Source organism: Plecotus auritus (assembly GCF_963455305.1).
Source record: "Plecotus auritus genome assembly, chromosome: 2".
NCBI classification, from domain to species: Eukaryota; Metazoa; Chordata; class Mammalia; order Chiroptera; family Vespertilionidae; genus Plecotus; species Plecotus auritus.
This window is the reverse complement of record NC_137771.1, coordinates 110676383-110693887: the sequence shown is the minus strand read 5'-3', so window position 1 is coordinate 110693887 and position 17505 is coordinate 110676383. Positions and strand designations below refer to the sequence as shown.

The 17505-nt window shown below is 44.2% G+C and overlaps 1 protein-coding gene across 1 annotated transcript in view; it reads left to right on the top strand.

The window, feature by feature from the left end:
- The first annotated feature begins 224 nt into the window (after positions 1 to 224).
- Positions 225 to 17505, top strand: part of PCOLCE2 (procollagen C-endopeptidase enhancer 2) — a 125358-nt gene continuing 108077 nt past the window's right edge. The window contains exons 1-2 of the mRNA XM_080655054.1: positions 225 to 597; positions 1518 to 1626. Coding sequence (XP_080511180.1) covers positions 521 to 597; positions 1518 to 1626 — 186 coding nt within the window. The 5' untranslated portion in view covers positions 225 to 520. The remainder of the gene's footprint in view (positions 598 to 1517; positions 1627 to 17505) is intronic.

Genomic DNA, 17505 nt, shown 5'->3' with positions numbered 1-17505 from the left:
TTTTCCAGCAGGCGCGAATACTTTTTTAAAAAAGCAGCTAGGGAAAAACATCACCCCACCCTGTGATCATCTGTGGATCACTGAGCCAGGTTCCGCTTGGGCACCAATGGGCGGCGGTGGGCGAAAGAGGGGTTCCCTTTTCATCTCCCCACAGGCCTGCAGGCGGGATGAGACCGGCCTGCGGGTCCCAGGTGCGGGGGAGGAGACGCTCGCCCGCCCCACCCAGAGAGGAGGCGGCTGAGGCATGGGAGCCGCCCCTCCCGCCTCAGCGAACAAACAGGACATTCAGCAGTGGCCAGTGGCTGTCAGCAACTCCTTGGGGAAAGGAATCGTGGAGTCAGGCTGCACCGTAATCGCCGTTAAAAGCTTCCGGACCCCTCCAGCCGCGCATACCTGGGCTGCCCCGCGGCCGCGCGCGTGCCTAAGACCGCGCACAGTGTGTCTCCAGTGAGCGCCGGGTGTGAGCCAGGGGCTCAGCCGGCGTGCGCAGGGCGGGCGGCCCTGACCGTCTCCACCGGCCATGAGCGGCGCGGGCACCTGGGTTGTGCTCGGCCTGCTGCTGGCGGCCCAGCAGTCGGGGCTGCAGCACCCGGAGAGGTAACGCGCCCCGCCCTCTCCCTCTTTACTCCCTCGCTCTGTCCCTGCAGCCTCGGGCTCAGCTCTTCTCGGTTTGCTCTGGGCGCCCAGGGACCCAGCCTTGGGCTGGCCCAGGCCCCAGGCCCCAGGCCCCAGGCCCCAGGCCCGGGTCCGGCCGCGGGGCTCCCTGGCCGCCGCTGGGCCGGCCACCACGTGGCGAGGGCGTCATCTGACCAGCGTCTTCCCTCCCGCATGGAAGCGTTAGGACCCAAATCTGTGGATTTAGGCTTACTTCTGTTTTCCCCTGGAGAGAAAGACTTAATTAAGCCTAGGGGGAAACTTTGAGTTGCGTGGTGCCCTGCTGCCCTGCGAGCCGCTCCGGCTCCCTGAAACTTAACCTCTGAGCGGCTCCAGCACCTGGGCCGAGGGACTCACTCATGGCCAACTTTGGCACCTCCTCCATCAACGTACCTTTTCAATGGGAGGGTCTGCCAATGCCCAACGATTTTCAGAAAAGGGGATGAGAAACTTTTTTATATTAACCAGTTTCTTGTCTATCTCTAAACTATGCACATCACTTGGCCTAGTTTTCATCTTCTCTCTCTCACTGCCCCTAGTTAAATTTTCCATTTACCATTTTCTTATAACATTTTACCACTGCGTAGAGAACTTGGTTTCATATGGATAGATGGATGGACGGACGGATGGATAGATGGATGGATAGATGGATGGATGATAGAACTATCGAGCTTGTGTTATTATGATGGAGACAGGTGGCAGCTGGATGGAATGTTTTATTGGGCTATATTCTGAGAGCTAGCAAGCTCTCAAATCCCTTATGTCATGCAGGCATTTATTAATCCATATTAACTTCACCCATATTACTAGACTATACATTCTGAAGTTGACATATTTCAAATTGTTTCCCTTTTATTTCACAGACCTGTTTTCACATGTGGTGGTGTTCTTACTGGAGAGTCTGGATTTATTGGCAGCGAAGGTTTTCCTGGAGTGTACCCTCCAAATAGCAAATGCACTTGGAAAATCACAGTAAGTATATTTTAAAAGGGTATTCTCCTCGAAGTGGGTATTATTAACAATGGAAGACTGCTGCTTTTTTCCCCAGAGATCAAGATTTGGGTTAGGTGCAAATGCCTGATAGTGAAATGTTGGATTTATCTCAGCTATTTTGGAGATTTTTATTAATAAAACTAGTGGTGTCCTGCATTAGCAACTGGAAAGGGCGCAAGATAAAGCTTGAAGGAATAAATGCTTAAAGCAGATGTGTTTCTGAATACCCAGCCTGACTCAATTGAGTTTCATGGCTTAAAAATTAAGGCTATTTTGTCAAATGTCTGTGGTAACGATTGTTAGAAGTTATTTTGTTGCCTGTGCCTTGCATAAATGTCTCCCAGTGGGGAATAGAAGATCATTTAGTGCTCTCCCCTGACTACTTTATACCATTGCAGAAAAAGGGGGGTGGGGGCAGAAAATGGAAAAAAAATCCCAGTTAATGTTCCTGACTTGAAACCACCACTGAAGACAACTGAAGAATGATTTCACTTATATGTAGAACCTAAAGAACAATATAAACGAACAAACAAAACAGAAACAGACTCATGGATACAGAAAACAGACTGATGATTGCCAGAGGGGAAGGGTATTGGGGGACTGGATGAAAATGTGAAGGTTTAAGAAGTGCAAATTAGCCCTGACCGGTTTGGCTCAGTGGATAGAGCGTTGGCCTGCGGACTGAAGGGTCCCAGGTTCGATTCCGGTCAAGGGCATGTACCTTGGTTGCGGGCACATCCCCAGTGGTGGGTGTGCAGGAGGCAGCTGATCGATGTTTCTCTCTCATCGATGTTTCTGACTCTCTATCCCTCTCCCTTCCTCTCTGTAAAAAATCAATAAAATATAAAAAAAAAAAAAAAAAAAGAAGTGCAAATTAGTAGTTACAGAAGTCATGGAATACAAAGTACAGCATAGGGAATATAGTCAGTAATATTGTGCTATGTACGCTGCCAGGTGGATCTGGAAATATTAGGGGAACACTTTGTAAAGTATATGATTGTCTAACCTCTATGCTGTACATCTGAAACGAATCCTATATAATAAAGAGATACTATGCAAATTGACCATCACTCCAGTACACAAAATGGCCACCCCCATGTGGACACAAATGGCCGCCACAAGATGACCAGCAGGGGAGGGCAGTTGTGGGTGATCAGGCCTGCAGGGGAGGGTAGTTGGGAGAGACCAGGCCTGCAAAGGAGGGCAGTTGGGGTCGACCAGGCATGCAGGGGAGGACAGTTGGAGGGGACCCAGGCCTGCAGGGGAGGGCAGTTAGGGGTGACCCAGCTGGCAGGGGAGGGCAGTTGGGGGGGGGACCAGGCCTGCAGGGGAGGGCAGTTGGGGGGACCAAGCCTACAGGGGAGGGCAGTTGGGGGTGACCAGGCCTACAGGGGAGGACAGTTAGGGGTGACCAGGCCGGCAGGGTAGGGCAGTTAGGGGCAATTGGACTGGCAGGGGAGGGCAGTTAGGGGTGACCAGGGTGGCAAGAGAGGGAAGTTAGTGGTGACCAGGCCAGCAGGGTAGAGCAGTTGGGGGCGACCAGGCCAGCAGGGGAGGACAGTTAGGGGCAAGCAGGCCAGCAGGGAAGCCGTTAGGCAACGATCAGGCTGTCAGGGGAGTGGTTAGGGGGTGATCAGGCTGGCAGGCAGAAGCAGTTAGGGGAAATCAGGCATAGGGAATTTAGGCAAGCAAGTGGTTGGGAGTCAGCATTCCTGGATTGTGAGAAGTATATCCGGCCTCAATGGGCTGTCGGACATCCCTCGAGGGGTCCCAGATTGGAGAGCATGCAGGCGGGCTGAGGGACACCCTACCCCCACCTGTGCACGAATTTCGTACACCAGGCCTCTAGTACAAAATAATATTGAATATAAAATAAATAAATAAATTAGGAAAAAAATGAGAATAATAATAACCTGGGGGATTAAATACCAAACAAAGGCTAATAAAATGTCCATGCTGGTTAGTAATGACATTGATTATGCTGAGTCAAGATAAGACATCAGATTTAGAGCCATCCAGCTTTTATAAAGTGTCTGGATTTAGAATAGGCTACATTGAGTCATCTTTCCAGTCAGCATAGTAGTGACTATTTTCTTCTTCATTCTTTGGTTGTTGGGAAGTTGTTTGGTAATTGAACACATTGGTTCACTGAGACCTTCATTCATTCAGATTGTGCCACTCACAGATTACGATTTTTAAAAGTAGCTACCTCTTATTGAGCACTTACTGTGTGCCAGGCATTGTGCCATGTAATTAACAAGAATAATCTCACTGAATGCTGCTAATCACTCTTAAGAAAGTAACATTATTATCCCCACTTTTATAGATAGGGAAACTGAGGCCTAGAACATGATATAAAATGACTTGATCAAATATTTGGTAAGTCCAACTTTATGTAAAGTGAAACCCGTTTTGCATTGAGGCATTCCCACCAGGAAGGTCATTTGATAGCCATAATATAAGCCATGGCTCTTAGATGCATTGGTGTCCTCCTATCAAATGCCAACTGTCTGATGAACTGGCACAGATTTCATTATGTTATTGTAGCACATGGGGCCAGAAGAGCTTAAATCATAGAAAATAGCTTTGAAATATTGATATTAGCATAAATGTGAAATAAAGCTCTGAAACAAACATAAAAATAACCTTTTTTAAAATAATAATTGTGTTCCAATTGGAATTAAATGGCTGTAAGGTAAAATTGATTCAATAAATTTAATGACTGAGAGGCATCATGTACCTAAAATGAAAGAATTCATGGCTGGTCATTCATTTGGGGTATTAGGGGACATAATTGGTGTGACTTTGACTGTGGCTTGGGGGATGTGGTGAAAATTTTCTTTGGTAAGGAAGTGGTGTGCTTCAGGAGTGGCCTGCTGCCTCATTCCTTTATGTGGGGGCAGAGGAAGTGTAATGGATACTCCATTTGGATGCCATGTAAGGCATGTGGGCTTAGCAATCAGATGTCCCTAGACTCAAATTCTCATTCTATCATTTATCATTTGTGTGACCAGGATTTATCTCCCCTAAATCTCAAGACTGTTGTGAAAATAAAATAAGATAGTAGATGTACTAGTAAAGGCCTTCGTCTCAGTGCCTGGGATATAATAAGTGCTCAGTAAATGTTAGTCATCGCTATTTGAGGTGGGTTTTTTTTCCCAATTTTTTTTATTGATAAGGTATTACATGTGTCCATATCTCCCCATTGCCCTTCTATCCCACTCCCATACATGCCCTCACCCCCCCGCCCCCCAGTGTCTTGCGTCCATTGGTTATACTTATATGCATGCATACAAGTCCTGCGGTTGATCTCTTACCTCCCCCCCTTCCCTCTGTAATTTGACAGTCTGTTCGGTGCTTTACTGCCTCTGTATCTATCTTTTTATTCATCAGGTTATAATGTTCTTTATTTTCCATAAATGAGTGAGATCATGTGGTATTTTTCTTTCATTGCCTGGCTTATTTCACTTAACATAATGCTCTCCAGGTCCATCCATGCTGCTGCAAGTGGAAAGAATTCCTTCTTTTTTATAGAAGCGTAGTATTCCATTGTGTAGATGTACCATAGTTTTCTAATCCACTCATCTGCTGATGGGCATTTAGGCTATTTCCAAATCTTAGCTATGGTGAATTGTGCTGCTATGAACATAGGGGTGGATATATCCTTTCTGATTCGTGTTTCTAGTTTCTTGGGATATATTCCTAGAAGTGGGATCTCTGGGTCAAATGTGAGTTCCATTTTTAGTTTTTTGAGGAAACTCCATACTGTTCTCCACAGTGGCTGCACCAGTCTGCATTCCCACCAGCAGTGCACGAGGGTTCCTTTTTCTCCACATCCTCGCCAGCACTTGTCGTTTGTTGATTTGTTGATGATAGCCATTCTGACAGGTGTGAGATGGTACCTCATTGTCGTTTTGATTTGCATCTCTTGATGAGTAGTGACTTTGACCATGTTTTCATATGCCTCTTGGCCTTCCTTATGTCCTCTTTCAAAAAGTATCTATTTAGGTCTATTGCCCATTTTTCGATTGGGTTGTTTATCTTCCTTTTGTTAAGTTGTGTGAGTTCCCTGTAAATGTTGGAGATTAAACCCTTATCTTTGATATCATTGGCAAATATGTTTTCCCATGCAGTGGGCTTTCTTGTTGTTTTGTTGATGGTTTCTTTTGCTGTGCAGGAGCTTCTTATTTTGATGTAGTCCCATTTGTTTATTTTCTCTTTAGTTTCTATTGCGCTAGGAGCAGTATCAGTGAAGAAATTGCTTTGGCATATGTCTGAGATTTTGCTGCCTGTGTATTCCTCTAGTATTTTTATGGTTTCCCATCTTACATTTAAGTCCTTTATCCATTTTGAGTTTCTTTTTGCTTATGGTGTAAGTTGGTGGTCTAGTTTCATTTTTTTGCATGTATCTGTCCAACTTTCTTAACACCTTTTATTGAAGAGACTGTCTTGACTCAATTGCATGCTCTTGCCTCCTTTGTCAAATATTAATTGAGCATAGTGGTTTGGGTCGATTTCTGGTCTCTCTGTTCTATTACATTGGTCTATACGTCTGTTCTTATGCAAGTACCAGGCAGTTTTGAGAACAGTGGCTTTGTAATACAGCTTGAAATCTGTTATTGAGATCGCTCCTACGTTGCTCTTCTTTCTCAGGATTGCTGGAGCTATTCGAGGTCTTTTTTTTAATTCTAGATGAATTTTTGGAGAGTTCATTCTAGGTCTGTGAAATATGCCGTTGGTATTTTAATGGGGAGTGCATTGAAACTATAGATTGCTTTGGGTAGTATGGACATTTTAATGATGTTGATTCTACCAATCCATGAACACAGTATGCTCTTCCATCTATTTATGTCTTCCTCTATCTCTTTTTTGCAATGTCCTGTAGTTTTCTGAGTAGAGGTCTTTTACCTCCTTAGTTAAGTTTATTCCTAGGTATCTTAATTTCTTTGGTGTGATGGTAAATGGGATTGTTTTCTTAGTCTCTCTTTCTGTAAGTTCACTGTTGGTGTATAGAAATGCCATAGATTTCTTGGCGTTAATTTTGTATCCTGCTACATTGCCAAATTCATTTATTAAGGCTAATAATTTTTTGATGGAGTCTTTAGGGTTTTCTATGTACAGTATCTTGTCATCTGCAAATAATGACAATTTTACTTCTTCTTTTCCAATTTGGACGCCTTTTATTTCTTCTTTTTCTCTGATTGCTTTGGCTAGCACTTCCAGTCCTATGTTGAACAGGAGTGGTGAAAGTGGGCATCCCTGTCTTGTTCCTGTTCTTAGCGGAAATGGTTTTAGTTTTTGCCCATTGAGTATGATTTTGGCTGTAGGTTTGTCATTAAGGCTTTTATTATGTTGAGATATGATCCCTCTATTCCCACTTCGCTGAGTATTTTTATCAAGAAAGGGTGTTGGATTTTGTCAAATGCCTTTTCTGCATCAATTGATATGATTATGTGATTTTTGGCTCTCACTTTGTTTATGTGATGTATTACATTTATTGATTTGCGGATATTGTACCAGCCTTGCATTCCTGGAATAAATCCCACTTGGTCATGGTGTATGATCTTTCTAATGTAATGCTGGATCCTATTTGCTAGAATTTTGTTGAGGATTTTAGCATCTATGTTCATCAGGGATATTGGACTGTAATTCTCTTTCTTTGTGGTATCTTTATCTGGTTTGGGGATTAGGGTAATGCCGGCTTCATAGAAAGAGTTTGGAAGTGTTCCTTCCTCTTGAATTTTTTTGAATAGTCTGAGAAGGATTGGTTTTAGTTCTTCTTTGAATGTTTGGTAAAACTCCCCTGTGAAGCCATCTGGTCCAGGGCTTTTGTTTCCTGGAAGCTTTTTGATTACTGTTTCAATTTTATCAGTAGTTATCGGCCTATTCAGGTTTTTTGAATCTTCCTGGTTGAGTTTTGGAAACTTGTATTTTTCTAGGAACGTGTCCATTTTGTTGAGGTTGTTCAGTTTGTTGGAGTAGAGTTCATAGTATTTTTTTTTATAATCCTTTGTATATCTGTAGGGTCAGTTGTTACATCCCCTCTTTCATTTCTGATTTTGTTTATTTGGGCCCTCTCTTTGTTTCTTGGAGAGTCTGATTAGAGGTTCATCAATCTAGTTTATCATTTCAAAGAACCAGCTCTTGGTTTCATTGATCTTAAGTATTGTTTTTTTGGTGTCTATGTCATTTCTTTCTGCTCTGATCTTTATTATCTCCTTCCTTCTGGTTACTGTGGGCTCTTCTTGTTACTCTCTTTCTATTTCTTTAAGTTGCAAGGTTAGATAATTTGTTACCATTTTTTCTTGTTTTTTGAGGTAGGCCTGTAGAGCTATGAACTTCCCTCTCAGGACTGCTTTTATTGTGTCCCATAGATTTTGGATTGTTGTGTTTTCATTGTCATTTGTTTCCAGGATGCTTTTAATTTCTTCTTTGATCTCTTTGGTAACCCAATCATTGTTTAATGGCATGCTATTTAGCCTCCAAGTGTTTGATTTTTTTCATTGTTTTTATTGTAGTTGATTTCTAGTTTTATGCCAGTATGGTCTGAGAAGATGCTTGTTATGATTTGCCTTCTTGAATTTGGAGAGACTTTGCCTGTCTCCTAATATGTGGTCTATCTTTGAAAATGTTCCATGTGCACTGGAGAAGAATGTATATCCTGTATCTTTCGGGTGAAATATTCTAAAGATGTCAATTAAGTCCATCTGATCTAGTGAGTCATTTAGGATTGCTGTTTCTTTGCTGATTTTTTGTTTAGATGATTTATCCTGTGGTGTCAGTGGGGTATTAAAGTTTCCTACTATGACTGTATTGCTATCGATCTCTCCTTTGATATCTTCCAGAAGTTGTTTTATGTATTTGGGTGCTCATGTATTGGGTGCATATATGTTTTCAAGACTTATATCTTCTTGTTGAATTGCCCCCTTTAGTATTATGTAGTGGCCTTCCTTATCTCTTGTTATGGCCTTTACTTTGAGGTCTATTTTATCAGATATAAGTATCGCAACCCCAACTTTTTTCTCATTTCCTTTTACCTGAAAAATGTTTTTCCATCTCTTCACTCGCAGTCTATGTGATCCTTTGCTCTGAGGTAGGGCTCTTGCACACATCAAATATATGGGTCATGTTTTCTTATCCATTCAGCTACCCTATGTCTTTTGATTGGTGCATTTAGTTCATTTACATTTAATGGTATTATTGATAAGTACTTGTTTGTTGACATATTTATTCTTAATGTTTTTGTTTCTTCTTGCCTTTCTGTTTCTTCTTTTTACAGCAGTCCCTTTAGCATTTCTTGCATTGCTGCCTTGGTAGTGATAAACTCTCTTAGCCCTTTTTTGTCTGTGAAGCTCCTTATTCCACCTTCAATTTTGAATGATAGCCTTGCCGGGTATAGTATTCTTGGGTTCAGTCCCTTGTTTTACATCACTTTGTATATTTCATTCCATTCCCTTCTGGCCTGGAGTGTTTCTGTTGAGAAATCCGTTGATATTCTAATAGGAGATCCCTTGTAGGTAACTTTCTGTCTCTTTCTGGCAGCCTTTAAGAGTCTTACTTTGTCGTTGGTGTTTGCCATTGTAATTATGAGTTGTCTTGGTGTGGGTCTTTTCGGGTTCATCTTGTTTGGGACTCTATGTGCTTCTTGGACTTGCATAGTTTTTTTCTTGCCAATATTAGGGAAGTTTTCTGTCATTATTTCTTCAAACAGGTTTTTTATTCCTTGCTTCTCTTCCTCTCCTTCTGGTATCCCTATTATGCGAATGTTGTTTCATTTTGTGTTGTCCCAAAGCTCCCTTAGGCTCTCCTCTTGCTTTTTAAGTCTTCTTTCCAGTTGCTGCTGTATTTTTTTTTTCCTACCTTGTCTTCTAATTCGCTGATGCGGTCCTCAGTCTCTTCTAGTCTACTGTTTAAGTCTTCCATTGTGTTCTTTATTGCAGCTATGTCGCTCTTCATCTCCTCTTGGTTCCTTTTCATGTTGGTGACATTCTCATTCAGCTCCTTATAATTCTCATTGAGTTGTGTGTATTTGTCATTGAGTTGTGTGTATTTGTTATCCAGCTGTTTGAGCATCCTTATAACCATTACTCTGAATTCTTTCTCTGATATGTTGCTAGCCTCAATTTCATTTAACTACCTTTCTGGTGATTCCTCTTTTTCTTTCCTTTGGGGATTGCTTTTTTGTCTCTCCATTTTTTGCTGTAACGTTTTAATTGTAGATCCGATTGCTCTGCTACCCAGGTTCTTTTCGGGATGGTGCTACTGGTGTGATCTCTCAGGTCTCCTGGGCTTGGTAATCTAGTGTAGCTCCCTACTTGAGCTATTTGGGTTCTCTTGTAGGCCTGCGAGCTGGAAAGGCGCAACTGCGGTGTCTAGAAGTCAGCAGCCATGGAGGGGTGTGTCCTAATTTTTGCTGTCTTGCACCCTTGATTGAAATCACATGTGCCCAGTAGGGACTCACAGTGGCACCCAGGAACCGTCTGTTGGTGTGATGGGGCTCAGGGGGCCTGCACTCTGGAAAGGCGTGACTGTGGTGTCCAGAGTTCTGTAGTTGTGGGGTGGGCAGACTCAGGTTTTGCTGCTGCACCTGTGGTGGATAGGCACATGCTCCTAGTGGCAGCTCACAGGGGCACCTGCGGTGCATTTGCCAGTGAGGCACACTGAAGCACTCTGAAGGGCCCTCGCACTGAAGCCACGTAATTGAGGTGACTGTGGGCAGGTATCCAGGATGAATGAATTCAGAATTTCTACTGCCGGCGGTGGGGGGTGGGTGGGTGCAGGGGGAGTGTGTGCCTGTTTGTCCAAGGTCACACGAAGCGAGAGCTCGCAGTGTCTCCCACGAGTGCCCCGTGGATAGATGGGCTCAGGGTGCCTGCCCTTTGGAAATGTGCGATTGTGGAGGTGCGTTTGCCGGCGCGGAGCTCTGATGCACTCTGAGGGGCCGTGGCACTGAGGTTGAGCAGCTGGGGTGACTGTGGGTAGTTATTTAGGAAGAGGAAATTCAGAATTTCTACTTTGGGGCAGTGCACCCCTGTCTGTGCAGAATCACACCCAGCCAGGGCTCACAGCAGCTCCCCAGAGCGCCCTGTGGATAGATGGGCTCAGGAGGCCTGCTTGTTGGAAATGCACGATGGTGGCAGTCCCTTTACCAGCGCAGAACTTGACACACTCTGAAGGGCCCTGGTGCTGAAGTTGCACAGCTGGGGTGTCTGTGGGCAGTTATTCAGGAAGAGGGAATTCAGAATTTCTTCTGCCAGGGGCGAGTGCATCCCTGTTTGTCCAAGATTGCACCCAGCGAGAGCTCACAGAGGCTCCCACAAGTGCCCTGTGGATGGATGGGCTCAGGGTGCCTGCCCCTTGGAAATGCGCGACTGTGGCGGTGCATTTGCTGGTGCAGAGCTCTGACACACTCTGAGGGGCCCTGGCACTGAAGTTGCACAGCTGGGGTGTCTGTGGGCAGTTATTCTGGAAGAGGGAATTAAGAATTTCTACTGCGGGGCAGTGCACCTTTGTCTGTACAAAATCATACCCAGCAGGGGCTCACAGTGGCTCCCTGGTGCTGCCTACGGAGTGGTGTGCCCTAGATGCCTGTGTGCTGAAAACGCAGGAATGTGGTGTCCAGAGTTCTGCCGCTGGGCAGGGGGAAAGTTGCACTTACTGCTGCTGGAGTGGTGCACCTTTGGAGGTGGAGGTCCCAGGGTCCACGGGTCTGTGGGTGGGGCAGCAGGATTTTGGCTGGAATGGCTGCTGGGTTGTGGGCAGTTCCAAGGCTTATCTGGGTTGTGGTGCTGATGAGTTCCTAGAAAAGGCCGTTCTCCCCTTCAAGATGGTGTTGGCTACGTGCCCAAGTCCCGCAATCTGGGAGTGCCCGTAGCCATGGTAATCTCTGGTTGCCTACCTCCAGATTCCTTTGTGTGAGAGAGAACCAAAACTCTGAGCCATTGTTATTTTAGGTCTCTGTTACTGGAAGTCTACTCAGCTCTAATTCACACAGAATTGATCCAGTAAGATTACAGGAGAACCCAATCACAGATATAAGGTCTTCCTAGATATAGATGATAATGTAGATTGCTCCCTAAAAGTCTGCATTGCTTTGAGCTGATGACAAGCCCAGCTTGGCAAATGTGGTGAGGGGGTGGCAGTGATCTGTCATACTGAGGCAGAAGATAGGACAACTTAATACTAGCAATAATGAGGATAATAAAAACTCAAATAGCGAGATATAAGATGGTGGCTGGCAGGACGGAGGTAAGGGAGAGGAAGTGAGTGAATGAGGGGATGAAAGGAGAGTGTGTGGATGCACCAGGCAGCACCAGGGAGCCACTGTGAGCCCCTGCTGGGTATGATTTTGTACAGACAAAGGTGCACTGCCCCGCAGTAGAAATTCTTAATTCCCTCTTCCAGAATAACTGCCCACAGACACCCCAGCTGTGCAACTTCAGTGCCAGGGCCCCTCAGAGTGTGTCAGAGCTCTGCACCAGCAAATGCACCGCCACAGTCGCGCATTTCCAAGGGGCAGGCACCCTGAGCCCATCCATCCACAGGGCACTTGTGGGAGCCTCTGTGAGCTCTCGCTGGGTGCAATCTTGGACAAACAGGGATGCACTCGCCCCTGGCAGAAGAAATTCTGAATTCCCTCTTCCTGAATAACTGCCCACAGACACCCCAGCTGTGCAACTTCAGCACCAGGGCCCTTCAGAGTGTGTCAAGTTCTGCGCTGGTAAAGGGACTGCCACCATCGTGCATTTCCAACAAGCAGGCCTCCTGAGCCCATCTATCCACAGGGCGCTCTGGGGAGCTGCTGTGAGCCCTGGCTGGGTGTGATTCTGCACAGACAGGGGCGCACTGCCCCAAAGTAGAAATTCTGAATTTCCTCTTCCTAAATAACTACCCACAGTCACCCCAGCTGCTCAACCTCAGTGCCACGGCCCCTCAGAGTGCATCAGAGCTCCGCGCCGGCAAACGCACCTCCACAATCGCACATTTCCAAAGGGCAGGCACCCTGAGCCCATCTATCCACGGGGCACTCGTGGGAGACACTGCGAGCTCTCGCTTCGTGTGACCTTGGACAAACAGGCACACACTCCCCCTGCACCCACCCACCCCCCACCGCCGGCAGTAGAAATTCTGAATTCATTCATCCTGGATACCTGCCCACAGTCACCTCAATTACGTGGCTTCAGTGCGAGGGCCCTTCAGAGTGCTTCAGTGTGCCTCACTGGCAAATGCACCGCAGGTGCCCCTGTGAGCTGCCACTAGGAGCATGTGCCTATCCACCACAGGTGCAGCAGCAAAACCTGAGTCTGCCCACCCCACAACTACAGAACTCTGGACACCACAGGGTTAGAGTTTATAGTTTCTGGAGCCAGACTATCTGGGTTCAATTACCAGCTCTACTCATATGGTGGTGAATCTCCAAAGATGACACCCCAATAACTCCACCACCTGGTATTCACCACCCCCCCTTTTTTTATTACCAAACATTGAATCTGGGATGGCCCTGTGAAACACAGGATGGGGCAGAAGTGACAGTACATGATTTCTGGGGTTGGCACATAAGAGATTTTAAAGCTTTTGCCTTTGTATTTTAAAACATGCACTCTGGGGGAAGCTACCTGCCATGTAAGGACTACCATGATCTGAAGAAGCCTAAGCTAGCCACATAGAGAGACTTTGTGGAGAGAGACAGAGATGTCCAGGCAGCCTCCAGCTGTTCCCCTCTTCCCAGATGAGGGGCCATACATGTGAGAGGAGAAATCATCTTGGAGGACCAGTCCAGTTAAGCCTTCAGACTACTTAAACACAGATGATAATTGATGGTAATTACATGAGAGAATTCAAGCAAGAACCAGTCAGCTAAGACCACTGAACCCACAGAACCATAAGAAGTAAGAGTACATTATTGTTTAAAGCCATTACATTTGGGGGTGGTTTGTTATGCAGCAATAGATATCAGAACAATTACTTACTAGCTGTATGACCTTGAACTTGTTAGTTAACCTCTCTGTGGTCCAGTTTCCTCAATTATAAAATGTGGATAATAATACTCCTTACTTCATAGAATCATTTTGGACATTAAATTAATTATTGCAAGTGTGGTATTAAGAACATTGCCTGGCATATGGTAAATACTCAAAAAATAGTAAGTATTATTAATTCATGAAACATTTATTGAATACTATATTTATTATGTGTCAGGCCCTGTTTTATATTCAAGGAATATAACAGTGAAGGTCCTTGCACTGCTGGTGTTTACGTTCTAGAGGTGAAGAGAAACAATAAAATAGATCACAAAGGGGTAGGTTGGGAATAAGTACCATGAAGAAAATAAAACAAGGTTATATAATAGAGATTGACACTGTTGATGCCACATTTGAGATGGAACATGGATGATGCAAATATCTCCCCATTAATGGCTGTCAGAGCTGTTGTCCTGCATGCAGATGACTTCATACATGGGTTAAGCAATCTCCCCGAGGCTTCTTGTCCATTATTTGTAGAGTATGAGATACCTTCTGGATGTTTATGAATGGAAAGGTCTTGATCATGGATTAAGGTTAGTTCCTGTGGAGAAGGTAGTGGATTTGGTTTTCACCCTTGCCTTTATATGTTTGATTTGTTTGGGTTTTGACTTTTGAAATGTGCTTTGGGGATGTGGAAACAGGAGGAGCTAAAGGTTCTGCTTTTGTGACTAGTTTTGCCTTGGGTCCCAGGTGATGCAGAGATGGGAGGAAGCTGTTTTCATCATCCTCACAACTCTCTGCAACATTGGGAGGACAGAACCTTAGGAGAATCAGGAAGTTGCACCCTTGAGCAGGTAGAGGCTTCCTCTTCTTGGGCCCATTCAAGGAACTTGGAGGGCACCCCCCATCAGTAGAAACATTTCATTTATTCATTCATCTGTTGATGGACACTGGGTTGCTTCTACCTTTTGGCTGTTTTGAATAATACTGCTATGAATATGGGTGTACAAGTGTCTGAATCTCTGCTTTCAATTCCTTTGAGTTTGTAGCTAGGAGTGGAATTGCTGGATCACATGGTAACTCTATGTTTAGCTGTTTTCTAGGAGTAAGAGAGAAAAGGTATGTTGAACCCTATCCTTGAGGAGCCAGACTGCTTCATAGGCCTGCGTAGATATTCCTCGGAGATGCTCCACAACAGCTAGGATTTTAGGAGGGTTTTGGCACAGGCATCAAGCCGAAAAGACCTTGAGTTATTGTTCTTTAGTGATTACAACTAAGCATGTGTTGTCTGGGATTACATAAGCCAGGTAGCTCCTCCAAGAGAAGTACAATATACTTTATATCATTATAGTTGTGAGTTAGAGTTCTGTGTTCTTTTTTAATAATATATTTTTATTGATTTCAGAGAGAGGAAGGGATAGAAACATCAATGAAGAGAGAGAATCATTGATTGGCTGCCTCTTGCATGTCCCCATTGGGGGGTCGAGCCCAAAATATGGGCACTGGAATGAAACTATAGCTTCCTGGTTCATGGGTCGATGCTCAACCACTGAGCCACACTGACCAGGACATGAGTTAGTTTTAATGAATCTGTTTTATTATTCCCCATACATCTTAAAGATATAGTTATTTATAAATCCTAGCTATGCAGATACAGAGTGGGGCAAAAGTAGGTTTATAGTTGTTTGTATGAAAAAGAATATAACCCTAATATATAAAAACCCAGGGTCCATAAATACTGAAGGCTCCACGGAACACCAGGCTGCACACACAGCAGGCTTTGGTGGGCGGGGACTGGTGAGCAGGGACTGGAGAGCGGGCTGAACTGCTGACCTCTGGGGGAGAGAGGCGGGGCTGATCAGAGGCTACTGTGGCTGCTGGCAAGGCGGGGAGAGAGAGAAGCAGGGTCTGAGATCAGAGAGCAGGCTGACAGCTCTGTGTGTGAGGAAGTTTTGGGGGTAAAGCTATTGGGCTACAAACCCCACAAAAAAACAACAAAAAATGAACTAAATAAAAATAGGATGCTAAAAAACAATAAGATAACACTCTTGGAAATTAATGACGATATAAAAATAAATTAATAGAAATGCTGAAAGGTAAACTTGAAGAAGACACTCAGAAATTAGAATAGGAGAAGAGACAAAATATTGAGAGCAAAGATGAAAAAAATTAGAGGATATATCCAGGAAGTCTCCCTCAACTAAGAGAACAGAGAATATGGAAAAAATAATACTCAGTACAGTCAGTGCAAAAGGACAAACACCAAGGTGCATCTTTGTTCAAAATCCAACAAGCTTCAGGGAAATCGCATGGAAAAGGAAAAGAACATCAGGCTGTTGGAAGCTAGAAGGCTGTGGGACAATGCTTTTGAAAATATGATGGCAGTTATTTTAAAGCTACAATTCTGTATTCTGCCAAACTGGCAGACAAATGTAAGCACAGAATAATACCATTTTTCGATATGCAAGATCTTAAACTTTTTATCTCTGTACATCCTTTGTAATAAAACTACAAAAGGATGAGCTCCAGCAAAATGAGGGAATAAACCAAGCAAGAAAAAATATAAAGGAGCCCTGGGGAGTTCCTGAGTTGATGGTGAAGCACATCCCAGCCCGCCAGCTATGCAGCAGCCTTGAGAGTAGCCAGAGAGGACAGCTCCAGAATGGAAGTGATAGGGTACCAATGCCTTTTCACTACTGAGAGGGATTTTAGTGATAGATATATAGAAAACTAAGAAACTTTGAGAGCAAAGAAACAGCCCTAGGAAAAACAAACAATGTACAAAAAATGTAAGAACTTAGCTCAGTAGATAGTACTATGTATGAGTCATAGTGATGGAAATCCTGGATATTGATAGAACAGAATGTTGATGGGGGGATGGGTGCAATAATAGTAAGCAAGATATAAAATTTTAACTAGATAAATCAAGAAGTAGCAGCACAAGCATGTTATTAAGTAACAAGGAGGTCAATTTCAAACAAACAGTTGAAAGAATAAAGCTGGTTGCCTCTGAGAAGCGAGTATCTGGGATTGGGAGGAGGGACAGAGCAGTTTTTTCCATTACAGCCCAGTAATGCTATTTTAGATTATCAACTATGGACATTAATTTTTTTTAAATGTATTTTATTGATTTTTTACAGAGGGGAAGGGAGAGGGAGAGAGAGTTAGAAACATCGATGAGAGAGAAACATTGATCAGCTGCCTCCTGCACACCTCCTACTGGGGATGTGCCCGCAACCAAGGTACATGCCCCTGACCGGAATCGAACCTGGGACCTTTCAGTCCGCAGGCCAACGCTCTATCCACTGAGCCAAACCGGTTAGGGCTGGACATTAATTTTTTGATGTAAGAATTAGGTTTAAAAACAATTTTAGGTCTCTTGTAGCGACCTAATGCTACCATGTAAGCCTGTTTTTTGAGAACATTAGCTGCTCACATTTGCATTTGTTCTGTTTTAAATGTGTTTATTAGCCTACTGTGATTTCTCTCATCCCAGAAGGGAAGGACTTTTTGTTTAATTCCTAAAAAATATGATTTTGTGTTTCTGATCCATCACAGATTTCCCAGATGATAATTACAGATTACAAAAGTGTTTTCTTGAAAATGTCATTTCAGATTTTTTCTTAGATCATTGCATAAACATCAGCTCTATCCTATGAGAGCTTTCCAAATATCATATCACGTGTCATTAAGAAGAAAACATGGGTGCTGTGTGGCAAAACCCAACTAGCTAGCAAAAAGTCCCCCCTGGCTTTGGAGCCTGTTGCCTTTGAGCCGTGCTGTCAGCCTGCTCAGGTACCTCCTTTTCTAAGAATCACCACAATCTTGTGCAGCCTGTGCTCTATTAACTTATGTTGACCACGTCTTGAGAATTGAAAGAATATCCAAAAATGAC